Source organism: Nomascus leucogenys, chromosome 6, assembly GCF_006542625.1.
Source record: "Nomascus leucogenys isolate Asia chromosome 6, Asia_NLE_v1, whole genome shotgun sequence".
Classification (NCBI taxonomy): domain Eukaryota; kingdom Metazoa; phylum Chordata; class Mammalia; order Primates; family Hylobatidae; genus Nomascus; species Nomascus leucogenys.
In genome coordinates this window covers 12,841,188-12,856,812 of record NC_044386.1, presented here as the reverse complement: position 1 = coordinate 12,856,812, position 15,625 = coordinate 12,841,188, and the positions used below count along the sequence as shown (strand labels likewise).

Sequence of the window (15,625 nt, the reverse complement as noted above, 5' to 3'; positions counted from 1 at the left end):
ACAACTTTGCAGCTAATAGTAAAATCATTTGTTTATTTTAAAACGTGGTATATTTCATCTAGAAAACTTTCAATTAATTTTCTATAGGTGAGTTCAAGAACACAAACGGAGAAAAGACATTCTATGTATTAAGCTCTATTTTGATAGAGCTTAATTTTTTGATAGAGCTTAATTATTTTGATAGAGCTTCTACATTTTGATCTGTTTTCCTGTGTGTGTACTGAATTTGCATGCCTGTACTTCTTTTTAAGGTCTCTAATCTATTTTCTCGAGATGAAGTTGATGAAATTAATCGCGACCTGGCGTCAGTCATGAAAAAAGAATTCCCCAGGTGCCCTCCTACCGATGAGAACCTGCACGACTACTTCATGAGTCGGTTCCGACAGAACCTTCATATTGTGCTCTGCTTCTCGCCAGTGGGGGAGAAATTTCGAAACAGAGCTTTGAAGTTCCCTGCCTTAATTTCAGGATGCACAATTGACTGGTTCAGCCGATGGCCCAAAGATGCTTTAGTTGCTGGTTAGTATGGAAATGTTTATGCCAGGGCTTCTGGTTTACAATGTTTACTTATTTATTTACATTCTCTGCTGTTTGCTGTCTCTCTACTGAGTTGAGCTAACTCACTCTGTCCAACATTTCAGGATTTCTGTTATAAGATGATGCTCTTTCTTGTTTGGTAGCTAATTTTTCCCAGAGTGTGGCTTTTAGAGAATGAGGTACTCAGTCTGTATCCCTTTGGGTTAGTGTTCAAGGATTCTAGTTTTTTCAGGGATGCTTGAAGGCTCTGCCTCAGCTGGATCTCCAGGCAGGCTCCAGGATGTCAGAGGAAGGCACAGGGGTTTAATCTCATGGACAGCATATGTGTTCTTTTTAAGTAGAGGAGTTAAAGCCAAGTATCTCTTGGACATTTCCTTCTCAAGGCTGCAATGCTGAGAATCAAAGGGGAAAACATTATCCAGCAATTATCTGCTGGTTTCTGTCCTTGACAAAAGATGTTAACCAGCATGGTCTCTGACTGGACCCTTTGCTGCTTCTGCTTCTTTCTTATCTTCCATGCCATGGACCGTTAGTGCTTCCTTACTTTGCAAATGAAATTGGAACATAAAAGTAGTAGAGGAGAGGTTAGAGAGCATACATTTAGCATTTTTTTTTGAAAGCTTTTGGTGAGAAATTGCCTGTTGATATTTTAAAAGATACAGATACCCAGGTCTCATCCCTGTTACATCAAAACATCAGGAGAACCCTGATTCAGGACAGTGGTTTTCAAATTTTTAAAAATGTTTTATGCAGAAGAGCCTTATTTCCCAGTAATACCTTACAAGTAGTCCTAGTAGATAAAACAGTGAAAAGTAGATGGGGGTTGCTGGAGGAAGTGTTCTGGAGTCTCATCCTCTTATTCCTCACTTCTTCTGCCCGCACCATTGCCTCTACAGCTCTGTGGTACCCCATCTGAGAATGACTGATTAACCCATCTCTTGCCCTTTAGAGAAGGAGAAACTGAGGAGCGTGAAGTTGAGGGTTGCCATAGGTGGAAAAAGTTAGTGGAATCAGTACTGAGACTGAAGCCTAGGTTGTCTGTCTGTCTGTCTCTCTCTCTCTCTCTATTTTCTATCTAAACATCTATTAATTATCCTTCCATCCATTATCTATACATCTATTATCTGTCTATTATCTATCCATCCATCCATCTATCAATCATCTATTTATTGATCATCTATCAATTACCTATTTTTAAAACAAATCTTATTTACTGGGCAAGTTTTATTCTCAGCGCATCACTATTGACAGTAGTGGTTTTCCAATCTGTAGCTTTTAAACACAGAATATTTTAACATGTTTGTGATATAAATGTACAGCACAGTTCTGTCTTTTGTAAAGTTTGAGAAAAGGCCAGTGATTTAAAATTTAAAGTCCCATAAAAATGTAAATATAACTGGAGGTAAGATTTTAAAACTCAAGTAGGATATACATGCAGAGCACAGATCAAGAGTATTTCAGAGCTATGTTAAAGTTTATTATGAAATACAGTTATCAGTATGCAAGTACTTCATAAAATGCTCTGCAAGGTATTATCATTAACAATAAAAATAATTTCAGGTGACAGATACTGTAATATGCCATAATTAAGATGATTTAAATATGAAGCTCTTTTTGTTAAGTTCCTATTTCAGTCATCTCTTCTTTTGTAGACAAAGGTCTTATTGATCCCTCCTTTGTTAATTTCTCATTGTCCCATTCTTTTAAATCTTAGCACGCCAACACAAACCAAGATTACATGGAGGGCAGAGAAACTTTCCTTTCTTTATCCTCAGTTGCTAGCAAATATCCCAACCTTCATGCATGAATCTATTTGTTCATTTATTCAGAACGTGCATATTGAGCTTCATGATGTTACTGGACAGACTCAAGACAAGACAGACTTGTCAACAGACGCAAGACATACTCAATTCTGTACTCCAGAGTCCCTCCCCAGGAAAGCTCGTCCACAGCCTCCTTTATAATATGTGCCATCAATTTTTTCTCCAGTCTAGTCTGTCTCCTGGCTTGAAATCTGTGGCCTCAACTGCCTGCCTGGTCCATTGTTATGGATGCTTCACAAGTTTCTTAAACTGAAAATTTCTGAAACTCAAAATGTCTCCCCCTTTCAGGAAGGGCCATTATCGCTCATCAAACTAGGCAACCTGAGACCCATTTGTCATCAGCACCTCCCTTTTCTCCAGCTCTCAAGTCTTGTCCATCACCAAGTCATCTCCCTTTCACTGACATCCTAGGCCAAGCTATCATCGCTGCTCACCTGGAAACCCATATAGCTTTCTAATGATCTCTTCACCTCTTTCACCTGTCCCCCTTCCATCTCACATTGCAGACAGAATAATGGTAAAAACACAAATACAGTTGCATTTATTTCTGCTTAAAACCTTCCATGTCTTCCTATTGTTCTTAGGAAAAAACACAACCTTTAGCAAAGCCTTCATGCTGGGAAGGGCTGACCCTACCTACCTCCCCAGGCTCTCCTGAGGTCGCTTTTCCTTCCTGCTCTGTTTTCCTGGATCCTTGAATATGCTTTTTTTTTGGTTGTGTTCCATGCAATGCTTTCCTACTCCCATTTCTCCCCATCCACTCCTCCTTTGTCTGGATAATGCTGCCTCAGCTAAATGTCATTTCTTCAGGAAAATCTTCCTTTGCTTCCCTCCATTTCCCCACTAAGCCAGGTCCCCTGTTATCCATTCCATAGCACTCTGTGCTTTTTCTTCTTGGGATTAACCACAGTGTGTAATTTATGTACCTAGTTGTGTTATTTATTTGGTTAATGCTTACTAGACTAAAAATTAAATTAATGTCTTACTAGACTAAAAACTCCCATGAGGTCAAGAACTACACATCCTTTGTTCACAATTTCAGCAGCTACTGGTGTTTGATACTTATGACATTGAATGAATGGATCAGACTGTGGAGAAATTCATCATCTTTCCGTAACATGGCCTTGATCACTTGCAGTCTTTCTCTAGTTCAACTTTGGATATACCTCTTTGCCCTCTGAACATGCTTTAATCATTCTTATCTTTTCACAGAAGTCCCTCTACCAAGAATATTCTTCTCCATCTTTTTTATTTATGCAAGCTCCAAGGCTTAGTCAAGATACATCACATCCTTCAATTCTCCTCTGTTCTCTTAGGAATATTTGAAATTTTCCCATTTTCTTGGACTTTGTATATCTATAACACTTATGCTTTACATAATTTACCTGCACATTTAAATATTTTTAAACCTTTTGATAACCAGTAATTTTTGTGGTTATAGCCCCAATTTAGTCTATTTACAGCCTGCATACTACATAAATATTTAATACTATGCTGGTCATAGCCATGGATAAAATAACTAAAAGACATAAGACATGGTTTCTTTCTTCAATAAATAGAAAATCTTGTTGGGAAAATCAGTGTCTCCACACCCAATACTAACCTGCCTAATGTTATCCTGAAAGAATACGATCTTTGAGTATTAGAAGTACTTAGACACTTTTCAGTGTTGTTTATTCTTTTTAGAAAATTAGATTTCAGTGTTGTTTATTCTTTTTAGAAAATTAGCAACAAGGTTTCTAGAAAAAATATTATTTTAGTTGCCTTAAGGATACTGAATCTGAATTAAATTATTATCTCCAGCTGCATCTAGAAAGAAATATATCATTTGTTTGTGTTAGCATTTCGTTTAGATCATAAGGAATATTTCCAATAAAATAAAAGTATTACATTATTATGTGTTTTTCTTTTTTTTTTTTTTTTTTTTGAGACGGAGTCTTGCTCTGTCACCCAGGCTGGAGTGCAATGGCGCAATCTCGGCTCACTGCAAGCTCCGCCTCCCGGGTTCCCGCCATTCTCCTGCCTCAGCCTCTCCGAGTAGCTGGGACTACAGGCGCCCGCCACTGCGCCCGGCTAATTTTTTGTATTTTTAGTAGAGACGGGGTTTCACCGTGGTCTCGATCTCCTGACCTCGTGATCCGCCCACCTCGGCCTCCCAAAGTGCTGGGATTACAGGCGTGAGCCACCGCGCCCGGCCTATTATGTGTTTTTCTAATTTAAAGAAGCCCCTAGGGCCGATAATGGATTTTGTAGTAATTTTAATAACTTTTAAATACCTTTGAAAAAAAAGTGAGTTTTTTATATGTATGAATTTAAATGGACTGAATCTGTTGATGAATCATTTAAAGAAAATTATGCTTTATGTTGTAAAATCCCTGGAGGTAGCCCCACAACTGGCATTACTGCCTTGGCGATGGGATATTGAAGATGACAGAAGGGTTTTCTGGCCTCTTGACTGAATCTCAGCAGGCATGGGTCACTCTAAGAGGGAGTGTTCTGCTTCTTTCTATAACCTTTCCTGCACCAGAGATCCTGGGTCTGTGGAAAAATATGCTTAGTCCATCCTGATTTTATTCTCTTTGACTTTTTGGAGAGACAGAAAGACAATTTGCTATGCAAAGAATAAGGTCACCATTATTGATACATTGATACTGTCTGTTCACATAAGAAGGAAGAAAATCATTACATGATAAATACAAGGAGGATTTCAGAAAGTGGGCACTTCCCCGAGAATATCCCATAATGCCAAGTAAAGCATTTAGCATCATGCCTGGCACATGGTAGACATCGCAGCCCTTGTGGTTAACACCTACACAAAATGTGTCATAAGTATGAATTGTTCTATGGTTCCAGGGCCTAGACCTGAACTTCTTAGAGTTTAAACCATTCCTTGAATTGGTTGGCTAACTTATATGAGAAAATGTGACTTTTGATTATCTTAATTATTGCCTTTCGGTGTATGGTAAACTGTTTTTGTAACCAGGCTGATGAATCTTCTGTATTATTTACATCAATGTAAATACAGCCCCACAATAACAGCATTAAGAACTTAATTTAGTGATTGAGTACTGATGGTGATAAATACTATTTTTATGTCTTTGCCTTTTTAAGCCTTGCTTACTTGATTCATTTATCTCCCATTTTATTGACCATATTTCCCTTTACAATACTTATATACATAGGCTGTTTCTTCTGAGATACATAGAAATGGTTGTGATCATTTTAACCGCATTATGTGTGATTCTTGTAAATTCCTTGGGGTTGAGACCAAGTTTCACGTTCCTCTTTCATTCCATGGCACCCATCGCAGTGGGGGCTCCGCAACAGGCATTCAGTGTACATGGTGATTGATGAGCCTATTCCCGTAGCAGGGAAGGCTGTCTTAGAATTGGTCCCCCATTTGGCACTGTGGGGAAGGTAAAGGTCTCCAAAAGGAGATTTTTTACCCAAACATTCTAAAAGAATGCTGTAAATAAGAACTGACCACAAATGACCAGCTGCCACATTTAAGAACAAGATGACTCCAGCATAAAAAAATTTAGTGATGAGCGTTTCCACATGCCAAATGCAGTCAGAGCCAGGGGGGACTAGGGGTGTGATAGGTTCTGAGCGACAAAATAAATGGCATTGTTAAATATGAGTACCAGGTGGGCACTGATTTCTGAGTTATTTGTACCATTTGTCCTGATGTAAACCAAAAAACAGGTTGGCTGCTGACCAGAACCCGCAGCTGTGTAGAAGAGATGTCTCTGCACAAGCACCAGGCAACATAGAGTGATGATAGGCTTAAAGTTTTTTTTATGGTTTTATGTATAAAACAGAAAATAAAATTGTTGATGTTATAGGCCTGGGGCCAAAAATGCTGACACAGATCTACCTAGCTGGGGCTACAAAAATGGTTTGCATTCCTAAGAAATGTCTAAGCTTTAGAAATAAACAGTTAACTTTTAAAAGGGTAACTTACATACATATTTCACCCACTGTCATCTTTATTCTCTCTAGTGTCTGAACACTTCCTCGCTTCCTATGATATTGACTGCAGTTTGGAAATCAAGAAGGAGGTGGTCCAATGCATGGGTTCCTTTCAGGATGGGGTGGCCGAGAAGTGTGTTGATTATTTCCAGAGATTCCGACGTTCTACCCATGTGACGCCCAAATCATACCTCTCCTTTATTCAGGGCTATAAGTTCATATATGGAGAAAAGCATGTGGAGGTGCGGACCCTGGCCAACAGGTAAGTGTGATGTTCTTATACAAAGCTATATTAAAGCCGTGGCTCTCAACCAGGGGCAGATTTGCCCTGGTGGGTATTTTGCAATGACCAGAAACATTTTTGTGTATCGTAACTGTGGCGGCAGGGCAGGGAAGGGGTACTGCTGGCATGTAGTGGGTGGAGGCTTAGGGATGCTGCTAAACTTCCTGCAGTTCTTTTCCTCCACAACAAAGAATTATCCAGCCCCAAATGTCCGTGGTGCTGAGGTTGGGAAACCCTCCTCTAGAGCCTATTGACTATTCCTTGCCCAGTAGGATAAACTATTGCCAGGTTTTTATGTGGTCTACTGCTTTCTATAATATTGAGTGACATCAGGATAGAAATAATAGACCTGAAAGGGAGTTGCGAATGCAGACATCCCCTCTTCCCTCTCCTTGCCCTTCTCTTTCCATCCCTTCTGAGTGACTGAGAGGGAAAAGCCAGGTGGATGCGTATGTTCACTGCCTAAGGAGTATCCCTGCTTCCCTGAAGTTTCTTCCAAATGTCACTACTCTGCCCTGTGCTTTTCTGAACAATCAGATCATCTTACTGAGCATGGCTAGAATCAGCCAGGGTAAGGAATCCCTGGGTGGGCAATTACACGAAATGACTCTGAGGGTTCCCATCTTTATGGTCACGTTATTTCAGGTTCAGGCGGGCAGCTAGTTCCTTCCTACAGCTGTTCTGATGGCTTTAAATTCGTTTCTAAAGCCCACATCATTCTTCTTTTAACTTCATTGGTCTCTTTTGAAAAACAGGCATTATTTTCCTTCCTCCATGACTGAGCTTCAAGCAATTGAAGTCTGTTGTCATTTAGCCTAATGTCATTAAGTATATTTCCTGCGTGACACAGATTCTAGCCTTACTGTTGTTCCTAATTTCATCACGCGTGTTCTAGCAGGTTCACTGTTCTTGAACGTGGTCTGTGAAGAACATACATGTTATCAGTCTACAGTCAAGACTGGACCTGTATCCTTTTTGCTAAGCCTTCTTGGGTTTGCTACTTGCATATATGCAATCTTCAGATACAACCATTACCACTCATTATTGGACTGGTCCTTGAAAATTGCATCCAAGTCCTACACATTTTAACATTGCTTGCTTGGATTTTCAATCCCAGAATGAATACTGGATTGGAAAAGCTCAAAGAAGCTTCAGAGTCTGTTGCAGCCTTGAGTAAAGAACTGGAAGTGAAAGAAAAGGAGCTACAAGTGGCCAACGATAAAGCCGACATGGTGGGTGGGCATTTACACATGTGCCACATTCCTTTTGAATTCTCAGTTCACAAGTGTTAATGATCTATGCATATTCACTGGCTAAAACTATTGAAGTATACATTAATTTCCATTGGAATAAAATAGTCTTAATTTTATGTATAAAAAACTGGATAAGTGAAGAAAATCAAATCAAGGCAAAAATGTGCATTTTCAGCTGGATGTTTAATACTTTTTGACGAAGTATTGTTTGCTTTATATTGAATTAGGTCTTAAAAGAAGTGACAATGAAAGCACAGGCTGCTGAAAAGGTCAAGGCTGAGGTACAGAAGGTGAAGGACAGGGCCCAGGCCATTGTGGACAGCATCTCTAAAGACAAAGCCATTGCTGAAGAAAAACTGGAAGCAGCAAAACCAGCTTTAGAAGAGGCAGAAGCTGCATTGCAGGTGCATCTATGTGATATGACAGATGTCAACTTTAGGGCTTAAGAGGCAGACTAAGGCTAAAAAGATTAATAACAGCAAGGAAATGCTCTACCGGTTCAGATGAAAGCTCTACCCACTTGAGTGATTTCAAGTAATATTTTCTGCTCCAGACTTACTTTATTAGCTCTTTATAGGGTTTGCATATTCTACTTAACATCTCACTCTCTTCACTCATTAATGTTGGGCAATGCCATATACTGGTGGCCAAGAGTCCTGGGTCCTCATTCCAACTCTGTCGTCAATAAGCTATGTAATGTTGGAAAAGTTACATCAACTTTCTAAGGCAACATTTCCTCACTCATTCATTGAGGTCAATAGAGTAGGTGATCTGTAAGATACAACGTTTTCTGTCTATGAATTACCCAAATAAAGAACTACTGATCTGATGTAGCTCATTAATGAGAGAGTTTGAGCAGGCTTCCAATGCAATTAAACAGTATAATTGTGTATTAGTCTGTGTTCACACTGTATAAAGATGTTACCTGAGACTGGGTAATTTATAAACAAAAGACGTTTAATTGACTCACAGTTCCGCATGGCTGGGGAGGCCTCAGGAAACCTACGATCATGGCAGAAGGTGAACCGAAGCAGACACCTTCTTCACAAGGCGGCAGGGGAGAGAGCAGGGGAAACTGCCACTTTGAAACCATCAGATCTCCTGAGAACTCACTCACTATCATGAGAACAGCATGGGGGAAACTGTCCCCATGATCCAATCACCTCCCACCACGTCCCTCCCTTGACATGTGGAGATTACAGTTTGAGATGAGATTTGGGTGGGGACAAAGAGCTAAACCATATCAAATTGTGTGGCAATAAACCAATGGCAAAATTACAAAGGAGGTTGGATTTTGGGAAAATGAAATGAGTTTAGTGAACTAGGCCACACCTTAAAGGCTGGTCCAGTTTTGAAGACTCATTTTTACTAAGAAAGTTCCGGGTATGTACAAACTCTAACATTTTGACATCAGATTACATAAATCTATACAACAAATAAGAAAACAAATCTTGTGCAAAGAATATGTCTCTTCCTATCTTGATATTAATCTGACTTTAACCAGCTCAGAGCAAAAATGAAAAATACCTCCAGATGTTATATAACTGTTTTATTGCCACAGCATATAGGAGATTATATAACAGTCATATTTCTTGGCCTGCAGAAAGGAGAGGACTTTAATGCTTAGGTGAAACAGGTTGAGTTTTTGTTCCACTTTCCAACTTCTTTTACCTGGGCATCTAACACAGCTGAGCACCATGCTGTTTGAAAATTATTTTTAAAGCTAAAGTAAAATAAGCATGCCTAGCCCTTACATTTTATATAACTTTAATTTGACCGTACCCTACTTTCCTCACTGGCTGCTCTCCTATTTTTCTCTTTTCTTTTATAACTGCGCACCTCAAATGTCTGTTTGCCATTTTCAGTTCTCTACTACACATTCACCCTAACTTCCAGCTGTCTGGCTTTCATAAATGCTAGTATTAATATATTAAAACAGGCTGAGCATGGTGACTCACGCCTGTAATCCCAGTACTTTGGGAGGCCGAGGTGGGCAGATCACCTGATGTCAGGAGTTTGAGACCAGCCTGGCCAACATGGTGAAACCCTGTCTCTACTTAAAAAAAAAAAAAATAGAAAAGTTAGCTGGGCATGGTGGCGTGTGCCTGTAGTCCCAGCTATTCAGGAGGCTGAGGCATGAGAATCACTTGAACTTGGTGGGGGGGTTGCAGTGAGCTGAGGTTATGCCACTGCACTCCAGCCTGGGTGACAGAGTGAGACTCAGGTCTCAAAATAAAAAACAAAAGCAAAACGATATCTATACAAACCTTTTCAAGGTATGTAGTTACATTCCTAATTTACCAAGTTTAGTGTTTTTTCTTTGTCCTCAGTCCTTGGAGAAAAAAATCATTCACTTTTACGAGAAGGTCATTGGTTACTGTCTTTTGATAGAAAGGATGCAAATACAAACCAGCTGGATGTTTTGAAGATCTGGAAGGAAGGAATATATACTATTTGTCTTAGAGATAGGATTGTTTCCAATTCTTACATTTAATATTTTTTCAATACTTATTCCATAGTGAGTTTTAGGTGATTGAGCAGTTATTATCAACCAAAACAGGTATATGTGACTATTAAATCATTTACTCTATAAGTGTATACGTACTAGAAATGGAATGGAATTTTTCTAAGAGAGAGCTTAGTAAAATTCATATTGCTCAAGTCCTGTCATTTAAAGGTCAGTTGGCAGCTAAGAAACCTCTAATTATTCAATCTGTCAGCCCTGCGGCTACCCTCTGGTGTCAGTCCACAGTGACGAGCCTGAATTGTTTAAGAGAGAGAGGCAGATTCTTGACCTACATAGCTAATGAGTAAAAAAGCACTGCAAATACTGTAATTTTCCTGGTTTTGAACCTCGAAATCTACTTATGTGCTGACCATTCTTTTTCTTTCAGATTATGCCTTTCTTTTTTCTGGCACAAAGCCATCTGTGCACTTTCAGAGAAGTCACAGCTCCTTATCTGCTCGCCAACATTTCTTTCCTCTCACTGCTAGTTGGAATAGTAGAAATGTGAACTTGTTGGGCCATGGTGTTTCTTTGGGATTAAATATGCATCTAGACCCCGTGGCTCTGCATCTAACTTTAAACAGTTTTGTGTCCTCTGTTGAAATAGCAGCATTTGGACATGCAAGGTTTGCTTGTCTGTGCTTTCCTATCTGAGGCTGGGTGATCCTTCCTTTCATCCCCCAGACCATCAGGCCTTCGGACATCGCCACTGTCCGCACGTTGGGCCGCCCCCCTCACCTCATCATGCGGATCATGGATTGCGTACTGCTGCTGTTTCAAAGGAAAGTCAATGCTGTGAAAATTGACCTGGAAAAAAGCTGTACCGTGCCCTCCTGGCAGGAATCCTTAAAACTGATGACTGCAGGGAACTTTTTACAGAACTTACAGGTTGGTAGTTCAGTGGTGATGGGCTAAGAGGGAACTCATTCTTCACTGGTGTATGAGTCCTTTTGGTAGAATAAGTTTCTAAAAAAAGAACTCACTCTACATACATGCTTTTTTCAGAGTAAAACTTTGTCTCAAATATAAAACATTATAAGCATTAGAGTTTTTCCTGACAGATTTTAGTTGTATTAAAGCATCATCAGTGTTATATGTACTTCAATAAAAGTTAAAAAAATAATTTTAAGAAGACAGTAAGTATGTATTTATATTATATTCACACGAATACAAATATTTGTATTTTGCATTTCTCAGTAGTAATTTTTTAGTATTAATTTACAGCTTTTTAAATTTTATGAGATAGAACTTAACATGAATAAATGCACAAATTTTAAATGTATAACTTGATGAATATTTACATATGTATATACCTATTTGTGAACACTGGAAGAAAAATATGTATTTTCAGACCCCAGAAATCTCTCTTGTGCCCCAACCAAGTCAGTAACTTTCCTTAAGATAATTATATCCTTACCTTTATCCAGATAATTAGCTTTGCCTGTTTTGAAATTTGCACATATGAAATAATATTGTATGAACTCTCTTGTTTTGACCTCTTTCATTCAACATATCTGTGAAATTCATTCTTATTGTTGCAAATGACAGTCTTTCTTTTTTCATTGTTATATAGTTTGCCAGTATATAAATCTGCTGTAGTGTGAGAAATGTTTAACAATTGATTCTTAAGGGAGAAAGGAAAAAAAGGGAAAAAAAGAAAAAAAAAAGCTCTGATTTGAAGTCTTGCCATGGTGTAAGCACTCCCATGATGACTGTTTTAAGCTACGAGAATGCTGTTGCCGAATCTAGAGTTGAGAAAGGTGCATGGTAGCACGCCATTGTGTAGTGTTTCCACCATATAGATACAATAGTCGTAAATGACCTCAAAAACACAGATGATAGTAAAATTTAGTCTAAGAATTAGCAAGTTATGAGCTTTGACTATAATCTTTGTTTGAGATATCATTTATTTAATTGTAAGCTTATATATTTTAATTTTTAATAATGGCTGAGTCTAACAAGTTTGCAGAATTCTTGGAAATTTAACAATCATTTCTTACAAGCCTGTTTGAACCGGCACCAGTGTGAAACACTATAATATGCCTCATTTTGTTTGTCCCTTGTACTGTTGATGAATTTTGGGCTTGGTATTAATTTATGGCTATGATACATCAAGCTGCTGTGAATATTGGTCATTTGGTAGCTCTAGGTGTGCATTCCTGTTGGTTTCATACTCAGGAGTGGAATTTCTGGGACTTCGGTTAGACACATTTAATCAGCTTTGGTAGGTAGTGCTGAAGAGTTTTCAAAACTGATGTATCTCTATATATATACCTACCACAGTGTGTAAGTTGCTCAACATCTTCACCATTTTCTACTTTTAGCTACTCTGATGAGTTTGTAGTGGTGTCTTATTATTGTTGTTTTAATTTGTATTTCCCAACCTTTTCATAGGCTTAGGAGCCTCTGGGGAATTCTTTTGTTAAGTGCCTGTTGGAGTTGCTTGTCCAGTTAATTTTTTTTATTACTTTGTAGAATTTCCTTATATATAAAATATGACTAATTTGTCATTTATATGTTTGCAAATATCTTCTGCTGCTTTCTGGCATTAGTTGTTCCCTCGATTAATGGTGTCTTTTGATAAACAGAAATTCTTAGGTTTAATGTAGTCCAATTTATTAATATTTTCCCTAATAGTGCTTTCTATGTTCTGTTTAGGAGATCTTTGCCCACATCCAAGGCAGATTCCTAGTTTTCTTCTGGAAGCTGTATTGTCTTTTCTTTCATGTTCAAATCTCAAAACAACTAATTGAGAGTACCCAGTCCACCTCTATTTCCCAAGTTGTGAATTCGGCACCATCTTTCTTTCAGTTTTCAATTCAGCATTGCTCAAGTGACTGCTATGTCTGGAGCCTGTGGTGAGGTGCACACAGCAGCTATAACGATAAGTAGCTTATGAAACTAGTGGGCCAAACAGACTTGTCTCAGATAATTATAATATGAGACTCTGCCAATGGACTTGGACTTTGGATGGAATCATAACAAGTGATTCCAGGTTCCTGACATTTACCTGGTGGCAAAGCCCCCACTCTTGGACTCTCCCTTGCTATTTGTCATTGTCATCACCAACCCTCCATTGCTCTCAGACATTCATCTGGCTTTTTTTTTTTGTTACAATTTTTCAAGTCTCATAAAAACGAGTTACATTAAATGAGATCTGAAAGAGAGTGTGTTCTACTATACGTTATGTGTTCTGTGAAGGTTTGTGTCACTAAATTATTTAGGTGCTAAATTTCCTTCTACTTGGAAAACATTTAATCATCCTCTTTTAAATGATCAAACACCACTTTTAAAAGATCCAATTTCATTGTTTGGTCAGTCTTCTTTTTGTGATGCAGAAAGGCATTCTTAATTCATTTCTGCTACTATTTTAAAATTTTATCCCACCAGAAGATAATAACTCTCTCATATTCTTGATAGTTCTATGATTAAAAATTAATTCATCACCCTCAAAGCCTAATGTCCAAGTTATTATCTTCACATTTTAGGTGAGTTTAATAAAACCTCTGTCTGAATGTATTAAGCATTTAGTTGCTGATAAATGCTAAATATGTATGTCCTCAGACTGAATACACCTGTGTGTGTTTGTTTTTCATTGTGGATTTTATGGGTTTGTAATTCATCCATTTAGGATTAATGACAAAAAATCCTTATTGCTTTGGAAATTCTAATAGCCATATTAGTGTTCATCACCTAAACAATTTACTCTTTCCCTGGATCTCATTATATTTATTTAAGGTTGGTATCTTTTCTACAGAAGACAAATTGTACTCTAACAGACTTCTTTGCTATCATTTCTTACTGTGCTTTTACCTTTAGGACTTTTGCCTAATATCTTAAAATAGTGACAAAATATAATGCCCTTCATTCATTTGTGGTCTTTCAGTAGTTTCAGTGGCATTGAGAGCATGACACAAATATGACTTTATGGAAAGAAGTATTTTGACTTTATTTTACTCTTTTCTTCCATAGCAATTCCCAAAAGACACAATCAATGAAGAGGTGATAGAGTTTTTGAGTCCTTACTTTGAAATGCCTGACTATAACATCGAAACTGCTAAACGCGTATGTGGAAATGTAGCTGGTCTTTGTTCCTGGACAAAAGCTATGGCTTCCTTCTTTTCTATAAACAAAGAGGTGCTGCCTCTGAAGGTAAGCCTCCTAGGCAGACCTGGGTGAAGGTGGCTGGGCGGAGTCTCCAGGTCAACCGGTCTTATCTTTACGGGAGCACGTGTGCCTGTGGCTTCTGCTGTTAGGATACTCAGGTCCATGGGGAGAGTGAGCATTAGAAAGGCCAAGCACGGGATGTTTCTTTCTTCTTTGTAATCCTGCTCTAATCAGAACCGTATGAGCCTCTAAGCAGGGACGGACTCTCTTCAAGGATGCTCCCTACAGGTCCACTGTGGGCTGCTTGATGTTTTTTCTCCACAATGTAAACTTGAAAAACAAACAAACAAACAAACAAAAAACGCCGCAAACTATAGCATAGAATCCTCTGCTGATATTTAAGATCTTTATCCAGAGAATCCTTTGAGTGAGGTAGGGTCAAGACAGAACATGCTGAAAGCTGGTCTTAGCTTGGCTTAAGACATGATATATTCCTCCCTTTTCCATTTTTGTTTTGTCTCTCAGGAAAGAAACTGAATATCTGAATATTTGATATTTAATGTGACTTTTTAGACATGCTTTATATTTCCTTGGTGTAATTGAATCCTTAAGCTTCATTTTTGCATATTCCTCTACCATTAAAAGGTCAGTCTTCAGTAAATGGAGACGCAATGGAGAGTGTGTTTTTTTGAAAATGAAATGCTGATGTCTCAAAATCATATCTCATGGCTTGGTTGATTATTTTGCTTTTGTATGAGTCTCATCTCTCTTAATCATCAACTACATTCTACTTGCACTTGTTAACTACCCAAGAAACTTAACAATTATCATACAAGTAATCAAGAGTATCAGGAAGATAGGCATAGAGTTGCAAGTTCTATTTTGTTTCTATTTGTTGTGATACCAGGACCATTTATTCAGCAATTGAGGCTCTTGAGGTCCCAGGACAACCTAAAGGGACAAAGAGTCATTTGAGTCCAAGAATTTCAGAGCAAATAATTGATGTCATGCTGTCTGACACATGGGATTTTACATATGTTATCTTATTTAATCCTCACAAAAAGTCCTAGGAGTTAGTTTTTCAATATTCTAATGAAGAAACTGAAGCTCACAGGGTTTAAGCAGCCTGCACAGAGTTCTACAA

At 38.3% G+C, this 15,625-nt stretch overlaps 1 protein-coding gene across 1 annotated transcript in view; it reads left to right on the top strand.

Annotated features, from left to right (window-relative positions):
- DNAH5 (dynein axonemal heavy chain 5) overlaps positions 1-15,625 on the top strand; it is a 234,597-nt gene that overhangs the window by 148,532 nt on the left and 70,440 nt on the right. The window contains exons 55-60 of the mRNA XM_030815104.1: positions 252-519; positions 6,363-6,594; positions 7,733-7,847; positions 8,096-8,272; positions 11,059-11,262; positions 14,347-14,526. Of these exons, the coding sequence (XP_030670964.1) occupies positions 252-519; positions 6,363-6,594; positions 7,733-7,847; positions 8,096-8,272; positions 11,059-11,262; positions 14,347-14,526 (1,176 nt within the window). The remainder of the gene's footprint in view (positions 1-251; positions 520-6,362; positions 6,595-7,732; positions 7,848-8,095; positions 8,273-11,058; positions 11,263-14,346; positions 14,527-15,625) is intronic.